General features: G+C 32.1%; 2 protein-coding genes across 4 annotated transcripts; both read right to left on the minus strand.

Moving 5' to 3' along the window:
- Positions 1-2,187: 2,187 nt before the first annotated feature.
- LOC149905211 (2-acylglycerol O-acyltransferase 2-like) lies at positions 2,188-7,589 on the minus strand. Its single transcript, XM_090106736.1, has 5 exons — positions 7,472-7,589; positions 6,113-6,340; positions 5,233-5,676; positions 4,764-4,963; positions 2,188-2,783 (listed from the first exon to the last, which is right to left on the minus strand). The coding sequence occupies exons 1-5, from the start codon at positions 7,498-7,500 to the stop codon at positions 2,626-2,628; spliced, it is 1,059 nt and encodes a 352-aa protein (XP_089962862.1). The 5' UTR covers positions 7,501-7,589; the 3' UTR covers positions 2,188-2,625.
- A 3,109-nt stretch (positions 7,590-10,698) lies between these two features.
- On the minus strand, positions 10,699-13,116 carry LOC149905212 (uncharacterized). 3 transcript variants are annotated; one of them, XM_090106636.1, is made up of 4 exons: positions 12,940-13,116; positions 12,130-12,327; positions 11,591-11,927; positions 10,699-10,902 (listed from the first exon to the last, which is right to left on the minus strand). In XM_090106636.1, exons 2-4 carry the CDS (start codon positions 12,320-12,322, stop codon positions 10,752-10,754), a joined length of 681 nt encoding a protein of 226 aa, XP_089962762.1. In that variant the 5' UTR covers positions 12,323-12,327; positions 12,940-13,116; the 3' UTR covers positions 10,699-10,751. The 3 variants fall into 3 exon arrangements, with proteins under 3 accessions (XP_089962762.1, XP_089962761.1, XP_089962760.1); XM_090106635.1 differs by having other exon boundaries at positions 12,130-12,398; XM_090106634.1 differs by lacking the exon at positions 12,940-13,116 and having other exon boundaries at positions 12,130-12,549.
- Positions 13,117-14,061: the final 945 nt, after the last annotated feature.

The raw sequence follows: 14,061 nt of genomic DNA on the forward strand, positions 1-14,061 counted from the left end.
AAAAATAAATTTAAGATTTTCTTTTTATTTTAATAATTAAGTATTAAGTTTTCAATTAAATACGGCTTAGGGCATAAATTATAATGCCACTTGTTTGCTATTTTTTATCTAAGCCTACTTTATAGGGCTAAAGGTTGATATTTCGTTAACCATAATTGCGCCTCTCAAAGACATATTTTAGCAATATAAACGTAGTTTTTTTACGAATCTGTTTATATTTTACATAATCTGTGTCATACTTGGTATATGGGCGGGAACGCCCGCATTTTGCTTTGTTGTCTTACATTTTTCAAAAGAGCTCTTAAAAAATGGATAACTTGGCAACATGCACACCTTTTTCTATCATTCCCGCTCTTTTTTATTTCTTTATTCTTATCTTTGGTTCTCAGATTGCAAAGCTATCATGAGTTTTTTCAAATGCTTATTGCAGTAGCTATAAGTATAGTTCATAATTCATAAATGAGTTCATTATAAATTAATTCTCATGTATAGGTAATATCGTTTTGCTTCTAACCTGTTTAATTTTTTACAGTTTTGCAAACTGTAAACTTCGATGATCAAGAATATGTCTGTTTTTTATTTGTGTAAATGGACGGCGCGGCGTTGCGATGTTATATTTATTAAGTGCCCCCATTCTCTTTGGGATTTTGCGATTATGCTCAAAGGAATTCGCAAACACGTTCGTATATGAAATCTATAAGTGTTGTATATAAATGTAAATAATTATTAAAACTGTAAAAATAAAAATAGTAAAACTTATGGAACTTTTATTTTACCTACTACCCTAGTTACCTACCTAACCTCTTAGAAATAGAGATCCACTTTTGATCATCAAATAAAGAAAATTTTATGGATGGAAGGAAGGAAACACAGTAAACAGTCCTAATAAGTACTTATAATAATTTTTATAGCACATGTATGTTTGAGATTCTAAATAAAATATGGATTTGGATTTGTATACTTAGATATATTTTGAAATTCTTAATCCAAGAAATGTAAAAATAATTACGGTACCTACCTAGATATAAAACGTAGAGATTTTTGAAGTGAAACTTCTTTATCGGGGAAGGAAAAAAATTTAGTGTAAGTAACATTTTTTCGTTACGCGTGACATTTTTGCGTTACGCGCCATCTTTTTCTTATCAATCACGCGTGGTAGGGACCACGCGTGATTCGACGTATTTCTGTAAAGTTGAATATAGTAAATTATTTTTTGGAAAATAAGGTCATAAAGAAGTTTCACTTCTTACGTGTGTACACTATTATAGTAACGCACACATTTTTTATAATTAGGCACACATACATTAAAAACATACACAACAACTCATACCATCAATACTATGAATGGCAGAGGAAATACGAAAATCGTATGTAGAATGTTATGGAAGATCACTTGAAAAGAAAGGGGAATATGAAATCTACAGTAGGGAAATAAATAAAATATTCTACACAGTAAAAATTGTTTTATTTATAACTATAAACTTGAACACAATCATTAATTTATTTGCATCATATAATTTGCGATAGCAAAAAAGTCTTCATCCGCTATCGGATAAATAACATCAACGTATAATTTCCTATATTGATAACACAAGACATAACTAGGTACTTAGCGAATATTCAAATTTTGATTTAAATCCATTCTTATGCAATATTATTACAAATATCAAGAATTATAAGCAAATACAATATTTTAAGAGATAGACAAATAATTATTTGTACAGTACGATTCAAACTTAATGGCGGTTCGTAAGTTAGCTGCAAATGCATCATGCAATGCTCGCAGGTATCCGTCCCTTACGGGCCCTTAGTAGGTGAAAACGGCAAAATGGACTGTTATCTATGAGCTATAATTGAAAATTAAGGGACGGATACCTGCGAGCATTACATGATGCATTTGCAGCTAACTTACCGCTATTAAGTTTGAATCGAACTGTACTTAATATATTGTAACATTGATAATAGTATCTAATTAGTAACTCACAATAATTTATTTAATAGGTAACTTAACTCAATTTAGCAAAACATGTCTTTTTTTTCTACACAATAACTGTAGGTATAAAAAAATTATAAATATAATTTTTAGCTGCTAACTACTGGCCTTATTGGTGGGTATTAACTAACAGTCGAATTATACCCATATCTATAATATTTTACATTGAATAAATAAAAAACATTCTATTAAAAAATTTAACATTACGAAGTTTATTTGTGCAATTTCATGTTCGTTTGTGTAATTTCAAATTTCCGATTATAATGTACGTCATCGGAAATATGAAATTAAACTGTCACCCGTTCGGTTGCTTAGCACCACACTTTGCACAAATCAATATTATTTTCAGAATTGTTATACTAGTCACAATCAACTTTTTTAACAATGTTATTTTAGAATTTAAAAATTTCTTCAAAACACATTTATTGTAAATATTTTATCTACCCAAGTAGGAAATAAAGATTATCTATCTATAATTTATGAACAATTGTTTTACAGAAATCTCACAAAAACTGTTTCACACACTTTTAATCTATAAACTTAAAACTAACAAAAAAAATCTTCTGTATGACCATGTACAACTACTACATGCATTTTAAACTACTCCTATAATATCATACCCTGTTCCGCATTTATGTAATAATTAAGGAAATATTTTCGTGATTTTTCAAATACTTAGGTTTTTCTGTTTCAAATAGTTCTATGAGTCTTTTTGTGAATTCTGCATGTAATGCGTCTACTTCTTCATCAGTCGGGTCGAGGTTCCTTGGAACCTCTAATGGCTTGCCAACTGTAAAAAAAAAAAAAATTAGATATTAAATATGTACTTAGTTTCTTTTCTTAAATTCCTTCAGTATCAATGTTATAATAATCAAGTTCAATAGGAAATGATTGTTGTAAAAAATGGTATGTTTATAGAAAAATGGAAATTTATTTTTTACAGTAAGGCCTAAAAGAGTTTACCTACGCATATAACGATTGATTTCTTTAATAAAAATGACCTTCAATAAGTGTATTTTCGGACTGCATAGGTTCACAATATTTTTTGTACATTACAACGCCTTTTCCTATTTATTTTGCAACAAAAATTGCATTAAAGCTCATTTCAAAGAAACTGATAAATGTTATCATTATAATATCATTCTTTATCGTTAGTTCAATATTGGTAGGTAGGAGTTTTAGTGATCTAATTTGATATTATACATAACATTACTTTTTGTATTAAGAAATGCATATAAATGTTGTATCTTCCATGCTTGCGTTCAACAATACGTTAAGTATGTTTGTATGGTGCGAAATTAAACACTGAATGATCGTCTTTTTTATGATTTTTTATAACCATTATATTATATACTAGATTTCCGCCCGCGGCTTCGCCCGCGTTTTCAAAGGAAAACCCGCATAGTTCCCGTTCCCGTGGGATTTCCGGGATAAAACCTATCCTATGTGTTAATCCAAGTTACCCTCTATACGTGTGCTAAATTTCATTGTAATCGGTTCAGTAGTTTTTACGTGAAAGAGTAACAAACATCCATACATCCATACATCCGCCATCCATACATACAAACTTTCGCCTTTATAATAGTAACTAATATTATAAATGCGAAAGTAACTCTGTCTGTCTGTCTGTTACTCAATCACGCCTAAACTACTGAACCAATTTGCATGAAATTTGGTATGGAGATATTTTGATACCCGAGAAAGGACATAGGCTACTTTTTATTGCGAAATATGTACCACGGGCGAAGCCGGGGCGGACCTCTAGTATAATATAAAACAAAGTTCTTGGAAGTAAGCATTTGGATTTATTTTTGGAACGCACCAACGACGGCTTACGAGGATATATTATTATCATGCTAAATAACCTTAGTGAGTTTATAATGAAAAATAGTTAAAAGTTGCAGACTTTGATAACGTTAAAATATTGGTTAAGAAATAAGTTTAATCTGATAAACGTTATCAGCGCAAGCGAAATGGAAATTTATTACATAAATTCGAAGGATTGGAATTTGGATTATTCTTCTGTTACCTAATATTCCGAAACAGTTAGCAGACTAAAATTTGAAATAACCTCCTTGAGTTTATAAATTGTATTTGTTTTAGAAATGCTTAATCATATTACACACATGAGGCTTACGAAGTTAAAATATGTTTTTATTTTTTATACTTATACAAAAACAACACGTAAACGTAAGTAAGATAGTCCCAGACATTAATATACAAACATACTATAATCCTGAAACCTTCTTTCCTAAACTCAGTCGGTAGCTCAGTGGTGAAGACCTCGGACTTCAAATCGATAAGTCCGGGGTTCGAGACCAAGCGAACGCGCAGGAAATAAATTGTTTTTAAAGTGAAACTTTTATTACATCGTCTCAAACTTTTTGGTCTGTGTAGCGCATGTCGCGTGTATAGCGGCTAGGTATGTAGGTATACCTACTCGGCAGCCGACCGTCACGCGACATGCGCTACACAAAGCAGTGTTCGGAACCGTTCGAACAGTTTCACTTTTACCGTGGTTTCATAAAACCACACAACATTTTTTTTTATCTATCTGCGCATGTTATAACATCACCAGTGCATGAACGGTGACAGAGAACATCGAGAGGAAACCGGCATATCGAAGAATCAAAAGTTCAACGAAATGTGACATCCGCCAACCCGCACTTGGCCAGCGTGGTGGATTATGGCCTGTACCCTCATGGGAGGCCCGTGTCCCAGCAGTGGGAACGTATATGGGCTGATGATGATGATAATTAAAGATCCTTACCCACTGTTGTGATAGGTGAGCGTAAAGGTAGCACACCATATGAATACTGAAACAGTCCTCTTCCAATAGGAAACATTGGAGATATTCCGGTTAATTTGCGGACTCTCTCCTGAAAGCGACGTAAATAACTGTCTTGAGGATTATTCGGAGGCCGGAACACGTCTGTTTCTCCGAACGAAAATACTGGTACCAAAGGTGCTCTGAAAAATTATTATAGATTGACATAATATTTATAACCAAAAGTTTACAATGAGATTGAAAATATTTTCGAATCTAAAAGTGTCTTGCAGTAATTACTCTGCACTGTAACTGTACTGCAGTACCGACTTTGCAGAGGGAGACTATAATAGTGTAATGCTTCTGATAAATTTGATACAATACATATTCGTAAAAATATATTGAGAAATCAAAATGAAGTTAATAAAAGTTCAGCAGATTGTTTTCTATATTTTAGTTAAAAACAACTTACCCAGATTTCATCGCGATACGAATAAATCCTTTTCTCCTGTTTAAAATAACTTTATATTCTCCAGGATGGGAGTCCAAAGCTTCCGCAGCTCCTCCAACGATCAGACACACACAATTGCCTTGATGTCGTTTTTTATCCAACAAGTACAATAAGCTTTCTTGAGACGATGCGCAGGTTCCAAACGCAAGCAATAGTTCCCTAAAGAATGGCACCAAAAAGTGTCCAGCCAGCGTTATCATATGGCAACTCAATCCCGGGAATACTTTGTAGAAGTCGAGGGCATTTGTCGCGAATGCTCCAAAGGCACCAGAGCAAACGACTCCATGGGGAAAACAGGCAAAGAGGTAATTGTTAGAGGGATCCAAGTCTGTGGTTTTAACCAGTTTGATCGGAAAATAGTCGCGGTAATATCGCCACCATGTCCAATTTCTTACCCATTGGATTCTGAAAAGTATGAGTTGATAAATGTTTTTGAGTCCAATGAACCAAGATTACTTACTACAATTAATTAATATGATTATTCATAAATTAATCAAATTATCATCACTGATATGATAAAGTGGCAGAAATAGATGATCATGAAAAAATATTGAAATCTGTGTTATTCGTTTCGCTGCAATGATTTTTATCGATGTTCAATGTTTAGAAATTGCATTTACGGCTACAAGACGAACATTCAATACGGTCATGGTTGCATGGTCACAATAGATGGTTAAAGGAAAATTCTAAACTACAACCAAAGCGAGTGTATATTTTAGAGTTTAAAGCAAGATTTCGGTAGCTAGGTATGTTCTGTGTGAAAAATGGTTGTGTATGAACCAATAATATTATTTTGATATGATGTTTAACTAAGTATGTCTTACTACTTTTTAACACTTACGTTCTCCCTCCTCTGTGGCAGATATCTATGTCGTTTAGCATCCATACTGCATACAGTAGCGCCAAATACCAATAAGAGGAGTACAAGAGCTTAATAAACAGTAGTACTGCGAGTGCTTCACTGAATAGCACCAGGCAAATCCATCCAGTGGCTGCTAAAGTTTGGAGACGCCTTGATAGCGGCACGTTTAAAGGAGCCCATTCTACTCCTAACGTTTTTGATATTCGTCTGTAATAGAACATTAATTATTGATTCAAAAATCATAAGATCTATTTCAAAATAACGGCTGCGCGGACTAATATTTTTACATTGTAGGCTATTTTTTCAAATTTCAATAGGTTCTAAATAAACTTCCGGTTTTAGTATATTATTAATTGGAGTATAGACAACCGGGACCCTCGAATTATAAAATTTCTTATATCAATATACCTCATCAGAAGTATCATCATCAATGATAACCGATACCGAAACTTGCCTAAATGGCATGGTAAACCTTTTCGTTTAGATTAATTTAAATTACTGGTTAAAATCAGTCAGTTATCAGTCAATAAACTTTCTATAAAATATATAGGTTTGATGTGTATTCCTACCTACCTATGATAAGCGATCGATGCACCTAAAGCTTCCGTTTGAGATTGAATTGCATTTTATTAAAGGATGTTCTAATTAATTTTTAACTTATAACTCTTATTCGATATTATATTAGAAGGGATTTTTTTATTTATTTAGTCAAGGTCTGTTATTGTTACGCAACCAGATTGCCTGAGATTCAGATACAAAGTACTAAGTAGGTAATTAAGGCTTAGTATGGATGAACATATTACCAAGAAATTAACAACCGATAAGATTTTAATTATGAAAATCCGTTCTAATTTGTTCATCCGTTTGAGACCTGCGATGTGATACGACAGATAGATGTAGGAAATATAACTAGTAGTAGTAGAGTACTAAATAGCAAATAGCTACTATACGGACTACGTTAGTACTCTATAGGAACTTACTACCTATATGAGTTGCCTGAGTAGGTACCTATGTTCTTGATAATCCTATTTTGAATTTCATAAATTATGTACCTACTTCCTTATACTTAGTTGCTAACTTAGATACTAATCATAATCTAAAATTCTAAAACAACCATTAACAACATTTCCCACCATTGTAACGAAAATTATAGAACTCGTCAAGAAATTAATAACTCATGGCCAACAACATTTAAACGTCCCCCATTATAAAATATGTATAAAATAAACACTATTAATTTTATTAATATTGAATGCATATCGCATATAACAGATTCACATTCACACAGCTTATATCAAAATAATACTATAACTACAATAACAACATAATGTTACTCACAAAAAAATATTCCAAAACATTTGTATCATATTATCATCAGATCACGAGCACGTGTTGAGAAAAACAAATATACGAACAGCTCACGCAACACACCACATGCGACTAATCTCCGCAATATGTTATCTGTCCTACAAAGTTAAATCGCGTAATTGTTTGGACCTGAATGACTCAGAAACTACTTGATTTAATATTATCATTCATAACTTCGAACTTTGGATTATGGTGTAAACACTAAACTCAAAGTTTAAACTAACAACTAACTAGGCTAGAGGGTATGATAAACATTACTCAGTCAATGTAAAAGGCATGTAGGTCTACTATTACTTACTACCTACATCTTAACTGAGAGCTGTAATTCAATCCAGCTGTTTTCTTATAAAACCTTGTCCATTTGTTACGCTCGAACTCACGAGCTGTTCCAATAATGTTCTTAAAATAAAAACAATAATATGTATCTATTTATATAAAAGAGTCTTAAGCATCGCGCGAATGGAGATGGTGTTTGAGATGGGAGACGGTAAGAAAACATGGTCATTTCAGTATGGATGAACCTAAATAATAAAAATAAACAGGTTCTAGCTAGTAAAGTGTGTCAAGGAAACTGTATAGAAAAGGCTCCTTGTTGTTACTGCTACGTGCTAATTGAATATTTAATTCCAAAAATACAAATTCTGCTGATTAATAAATGTTATAAAATAAAAGGATTTAGTATGTAACTAAGTAAACGTTATATTTTTGTAATTAATAATTAGTAAAGTGAAAAGTGTTGGGGTAATTGCGGATATCAGATATGTGGGGTAGTTTCAGAAATTTGTGATCTATTTCATAGGATTGTGTCATATCATGTTATTGATATATCTAGTATGAAAATATACAGGATTGATATGAATATCTATTACATATCATAGAGCAAAGTAATATAGTAGATAGATATTACATATTATCAAGCCTGTATATGCTGAACAAACTATACAACAATCGCCAGCGAAGAGATAGTAGGTAATTTTAGATTATTGGACTTACTAGAGCAATAATTTAATATGACTGCAACTGTTATAAATAAAATAAATATAATAATTAATTAATTATTATAATTAATTTATATGTACTAAATTATACATATTATAGTAATTAAATAGGCACTTACCTTAATTATAAATTTTATTTAGGTTCCTAATTTTGAGTTAACATTCTCATAATACGGGACTTGAACGTCGTTTGATCTACAAAGAAATCATGATTAGTTTAATTTATTATATACTAGCGGTCCGCCCCGGCTTTGCCCGTGGTACATATTTCGCAATAAAAAGTAGCCTATGTCCTTTCTCGGGTATCAAAATATCTCCATACCAAATTTCATGCAAATTGGTTCAGTAGTTTGGCGTGATTGAGTAACAGACAGACAGACAGAGTTACTTTCGCATTTATAATATGTATTAGTATGGATTATCTAGAAAATTACAAAAAGATTCATATAGACATCATCATAGAGAGTATTATCTAGTAATAGCACTCCATCTACGTCATTAATTATGTACTCGCACATAAACATTAAACATCCATAAACATAAAGTAAACAAGATTCATGAGAATAAGAATACTCAATTAAACAAATTTATGAAAAAGAGTAATATTTTATTAGGTTCACTAATTTACAGCCTGTGGGTCACGTTCCGTGTTCGTTGATATTTTTGTTTGCTTGGTTCCTTACGAGTTTATCTCAGGAACTGCTAGTCCATATTGAAAAATTACGATAGCGAGACGATGCCACAAAATAAATCGTTGTTTACCTTATAAATGTAAGTTACCGTTTGAAATAATTAATAACGGCATCCAACGTTACCTTCCTACACTAAACATATTATCTCAATTATTAGGATATTGTTAGTATAGGTATAGCCTATCTATCTTTTTGATAGGTAAGTTAAATATAAAATGCTATAAATCATTTAGTACGCGTTAGAGTACCTATGTATTCTATGAAAATACCTACTAAGCTTTTTACCGGAAGTTAGGTTAGGTTAGTGAAGCTTGTGTGAAGCTAGTCAGTTAATTTTTAATAATATAGTTAGCTAGTAGTGTTGGTATAAGCTAGCTGGCAGTCAATCACAGCGGTCAATACTAAATAGGTACTTTATTTCTAGCAATTGGCATTTTTTTCGAGAAACATTCTTTTTTTATAAAATAATTTTTTTTGTCCGTTTAGCAAATGGGTGAATGTCGATCTTAAAATAATGTTTCCGTAAAATATGTAAATGGACACCTACTACCTACCGGTTGAAATATCATCATACAAATAGTAAAATATAAAAAAATTATCTTTTGCAATTTAAAATACCTTTGGTAGTTACTTACATATTGAATAGTAAAGATATGTATCACGAAAATATATTCATACGATAACGTCATCATTATTTGAAATTTCACCGCCTTTTGTAAAAACCCAAAGGCACATATTATCAAATAGGTATTAGGCACTTACCAATTATAGAGTCGCGATCAAATATAGTAGTATATAAAACTACAGTCCTGCATTTTTATATCTTATATTCAAATGAATGTAGGACTCAACGTCAATATAGTTAAAATAATAAATATGTTGTTGTCATAACATAATATGCCGGTGTTATAGACTATCTGTAAGAACGTAAGTTGGTACGCAATATTTTACGCCACTTTTGTACTTTGGCCTTCTTTACATTGTGTTACGACTTATACCCATATCAAATATCAAGCTAAACAATATTATGTAACTATGTATATCATTGAGATTGTTCGGATCATTAATAAAACATATTCTTAGTAAGACAATTGCAATTTTTGCAATAATTTCGCATATATGATCGACCATAATCTCAAAGAGACTTTGATTCAACTGTGGGGGGATTTCAGCAAAAAGGTTTACCTGCAAAAAATAATTATTATTTAACATTATTTGGTTATTTTGATAAAGAATTTAACATAATAGTTAAGTGCCTACCTACCCATTTGTCTTCACTGGAAATTGCATGAACTGCCTACAATCAAAGAGCTACTGCAAATAATTTGGTCACAATCCAATTTTAGAGTGTGCCAACCACTGCCTAATAATAATTAGTTAGAAAATAATAATGCCTGAAAATTTCAATTGTCTAACTGTCATGGATTATGAGATAAAGCCTATAAGAAATTGACTGTTAACTAAGCATATTTGGACTGGTGGTGTAAACATTAAAGAAAATAAAATATATTCCTATAAAATAATTTAATAAACATATTAATGGTTACTTGGACAATATGTCTAACTGCTTTCAATAATATCTTTATACTGCTTGATCCTCTGTTCTGTTTCTTGAATGCTTTCTTTTAAATCTTTATGCACTTCGCTATATGCCTTTATAGATTGATTTGTTTCTGTGAAGATATTCTGCAAGATTTGTAGATGCAGTATTCTGAAACAAAAAGACAAATATCATCGAAATATATTTAAAAATTTACCCGGATAGACATCCAAAAATGGCGATGGACAGGTCATTTGCTACTTCATCCTATTAATAAATGGAGCAAGCAAGTCACCCTCTGGCTACCAAGAGATGGCAAAAGAAGCAGGGGTCGCCAAGTTAGAAGATGGGAAAATGACTTGAAACAGACTGCGGGACCATTTTGGATGAGAGTAGCAAGGGACAAGTTACATTGGAAAGAATTGGAGGAGGCCTATGCCAAAAGGCACATCGAACTTAGGGACCTCTTGTAACCCTATGTTTAGGAATAAAAGGCTATATTATATTATTATATTAAAAAAAATTGCCCTCAAAAAAAAATTTAACTTTTTGCTGCCAAATTATAAATTCATCTATCCAATGCCCTATGACTCTACATAATAATTTCTGTAAGAGCAACTAATGCTTTGCATAGTAGAGGCATCTAAAATCCACATGCAGATTCATGCTGGTTAAGTGGTGTCTCGGGAGAACTGGTTAAATATAACCTTTATACATATTTGTAAAAAAGGTGACTTCTGAAGAATTTTTAACAACAAACAAGGAAACAAACAATGTTTTGTAATTTTTTGTAAACAATTTAGTTCAAACATTTTTCTCTACTTATATTGTGCAATAACAATTATTAAATGCAACATACCTGGACTTCATTTCAAGTATTTTAGTCTTCAAAGTTAAATGTTTTGTGGAGTTAGAAGTAAATGTAGACACATGTTGAAGCCGATGATTCAACCACTCCATCATCAAATCAACCTTTTCACCCTCTTGTTCTTTCAATACATTTAATTTCTCATCCAGACTTCTTTGTAAAGATTGCATTTCAGCTTTCCTTGAATTCTTAGCTCCCATTGACTGCTGCAGTTTTTCTAATTCATTATTAAATTCAGGAAGCTTTGATTGAATTTTATGTAAAATAGCATTATTTAATTCCACTTGTTCATCAAAAGTAAGTTCTGCTACAGACTGATTCATAAAACCTGAAATAATAATATAAAAATGAAACATCTTTGTGTTCAAATAACTTTAACTACACCAATGCATAGCTTTTTGTACTTAAATATTATCATAACACATTTTACGCACTGATTCTCAACCGTAAAACGTCCACACTGCTGGACATAGATCTCTTGCAAAAACTTATGTTATTACTAATTACAAAAATATATTGATGATGTTTACCTAAAACAGTTGCCGTTTCATCCGCAGTACTGATTTTGTGAAGACTGGAATAATGAGTTAGGTCACAATCAGCGATGATCCTATTAACTTTTCCAACGAGTTTTGAAGACAGTTGTGAATTAGAAACGCTGCAAACTTCCTTAATTATTTCTAGTAGTATATTCTCTTGTCTTGCTTTGGTCTGAATCAACATATCATCTGTGCTTGTGATAGAATCCATGTTTAAAATATATTTCCAGGAATAATGAAAGAAGTCGTTCCGGGGATAACTACCAACAAATTATTCTAGGTATTCTCAAGATCTTCAAGATATTCACGATAAAAACTGTTTTTAAATCATAAAAAAATCTAATAATGCTGTTATTTGTATTCGACAAGTATTCAAAATTTTGAAATTTGAAAACAAACAATCCGCCAATGGCCACAGATGATATCATGCAACCGTTTAACAATGTAAACAGATAACATATTATAACATCAACGATTTACACGCTGAAAACAAGTAACTGTGCACTGTGGTAATTAACACATCTGTGCAGCTACAGCAACCATTTTAACCCCCTTTCATAAAAGCAGGTATTAATTATTATTATTATTTAAATGTTAAATTATAAAAAAAAAATAGTTTGTTTAACATTTCTAGGATCCCAGATTAGGTAAATTACTTTAGCTTGTGCGAAATCACCGCGCAAAAACCAATTTCGAAAATTACATTGGTGTTTGAGGTTTACAATTTACACGATATTGTAATACTGTGTGTGAGACCCATTTGTAAAACAGTCTTCAAATAATGAATTTCGTGGGACTTACCTCCACCATACGGACTACTGGTATCCACATAATCGGCATGTTTTTCTGAACACAAAAAGTGCGGTAGTCACTTCCAAGTTCCAGTTCCTAGGGAAGGGGTAGCTATGACGTAACAAAGATGGACGTCGGGCCATTCTATTGTGCGGTATAACTAGATTTACCAAGAAATTGAAGGAAATGAATTTTATTTCAATTGAGGACTATACTACGATGTTTGAGGTCCGTACGCCACAATTTTCACTCCCTAAAATCATGTTAAAAAGGATTTAGAATCTAGATCTGGTAGATCGTAGTTGTACATACAGTAAAAATATCGGATATCGGCTATCGGCGCCCGATATCCGATATCGGATCGGATAATGTGAAAACGCTCTTAGCGAATTAAACCATTTATTGCTCTAAGTGCTAGGCAGTACCACCTACTTAAGTTTTGAATTTTAACACACATTATCAATAATGTTTGCGTATGCGATTTTATGTGCTTGAGTCTGATACTATAAAAAAATCTAATATAGGCGCAAAAATATGCAAAGCATCTGCATTACACTCATTGCTAGATCTATTTACTGCTTCTATAAGAAACACGAGGAATCTTTTTTTTTAAGTGAAACTTTTATTACATCGTCTCAAACTTTTTGGTCTGTGTAGACTGTAGCGCATGTCGCGTGTATACCTACTCGGCAGCCGACCGTCACGCGACATGCGCTACACAAAGCAGTGTTCGCTCGAGTGTTCGGAACCGTTCGAACAGTTTCACTTTTACCGTGGTTTCATAAAACCACACAACATTTTTTTCTTATTATATACGAATGTTTGAATTATTTCATCATGTTATTCCTTATTTTTCCTTATTTTCTATGTATATATGTATTAATATTTGTATTTATTTATCTAAGTATTTCCTACTTTTATTTGCACCTTCTATAATGCCTCGCTATGCTCCTTCTACTATCCAATTATTCATTTTTCTTCATACTTTTCCTATATCCTAAGGTTGCCTGGAAGATATCGCTTCTTAGCGAGGCCGCCTATTTGTACCGCTTCATTGTTTGTGTATTATTTTTGTTTGATTTTGTTTTGTTTTTGTGTGTGCAATAAAGTGTTTTTTATTTATTTATTTAA

The sequence above is a fragment of the Colias eurytheme genome, chromosome 10 (genome assembly GCF_061535395.1).
Source record: "Colias eurytheme isolate Ceu_HAF_F1 chromosome 10, ilColEury1 Martin Lab GWU primary, whole genome shotgun sequence".
In the NCBI taxonomy this organism is placed as follows: Eukaryota; Metazoa; Arthropoda; class Insecta; order Lepidoptera; family Pieridae; genus Colias; species Colias eurytheme.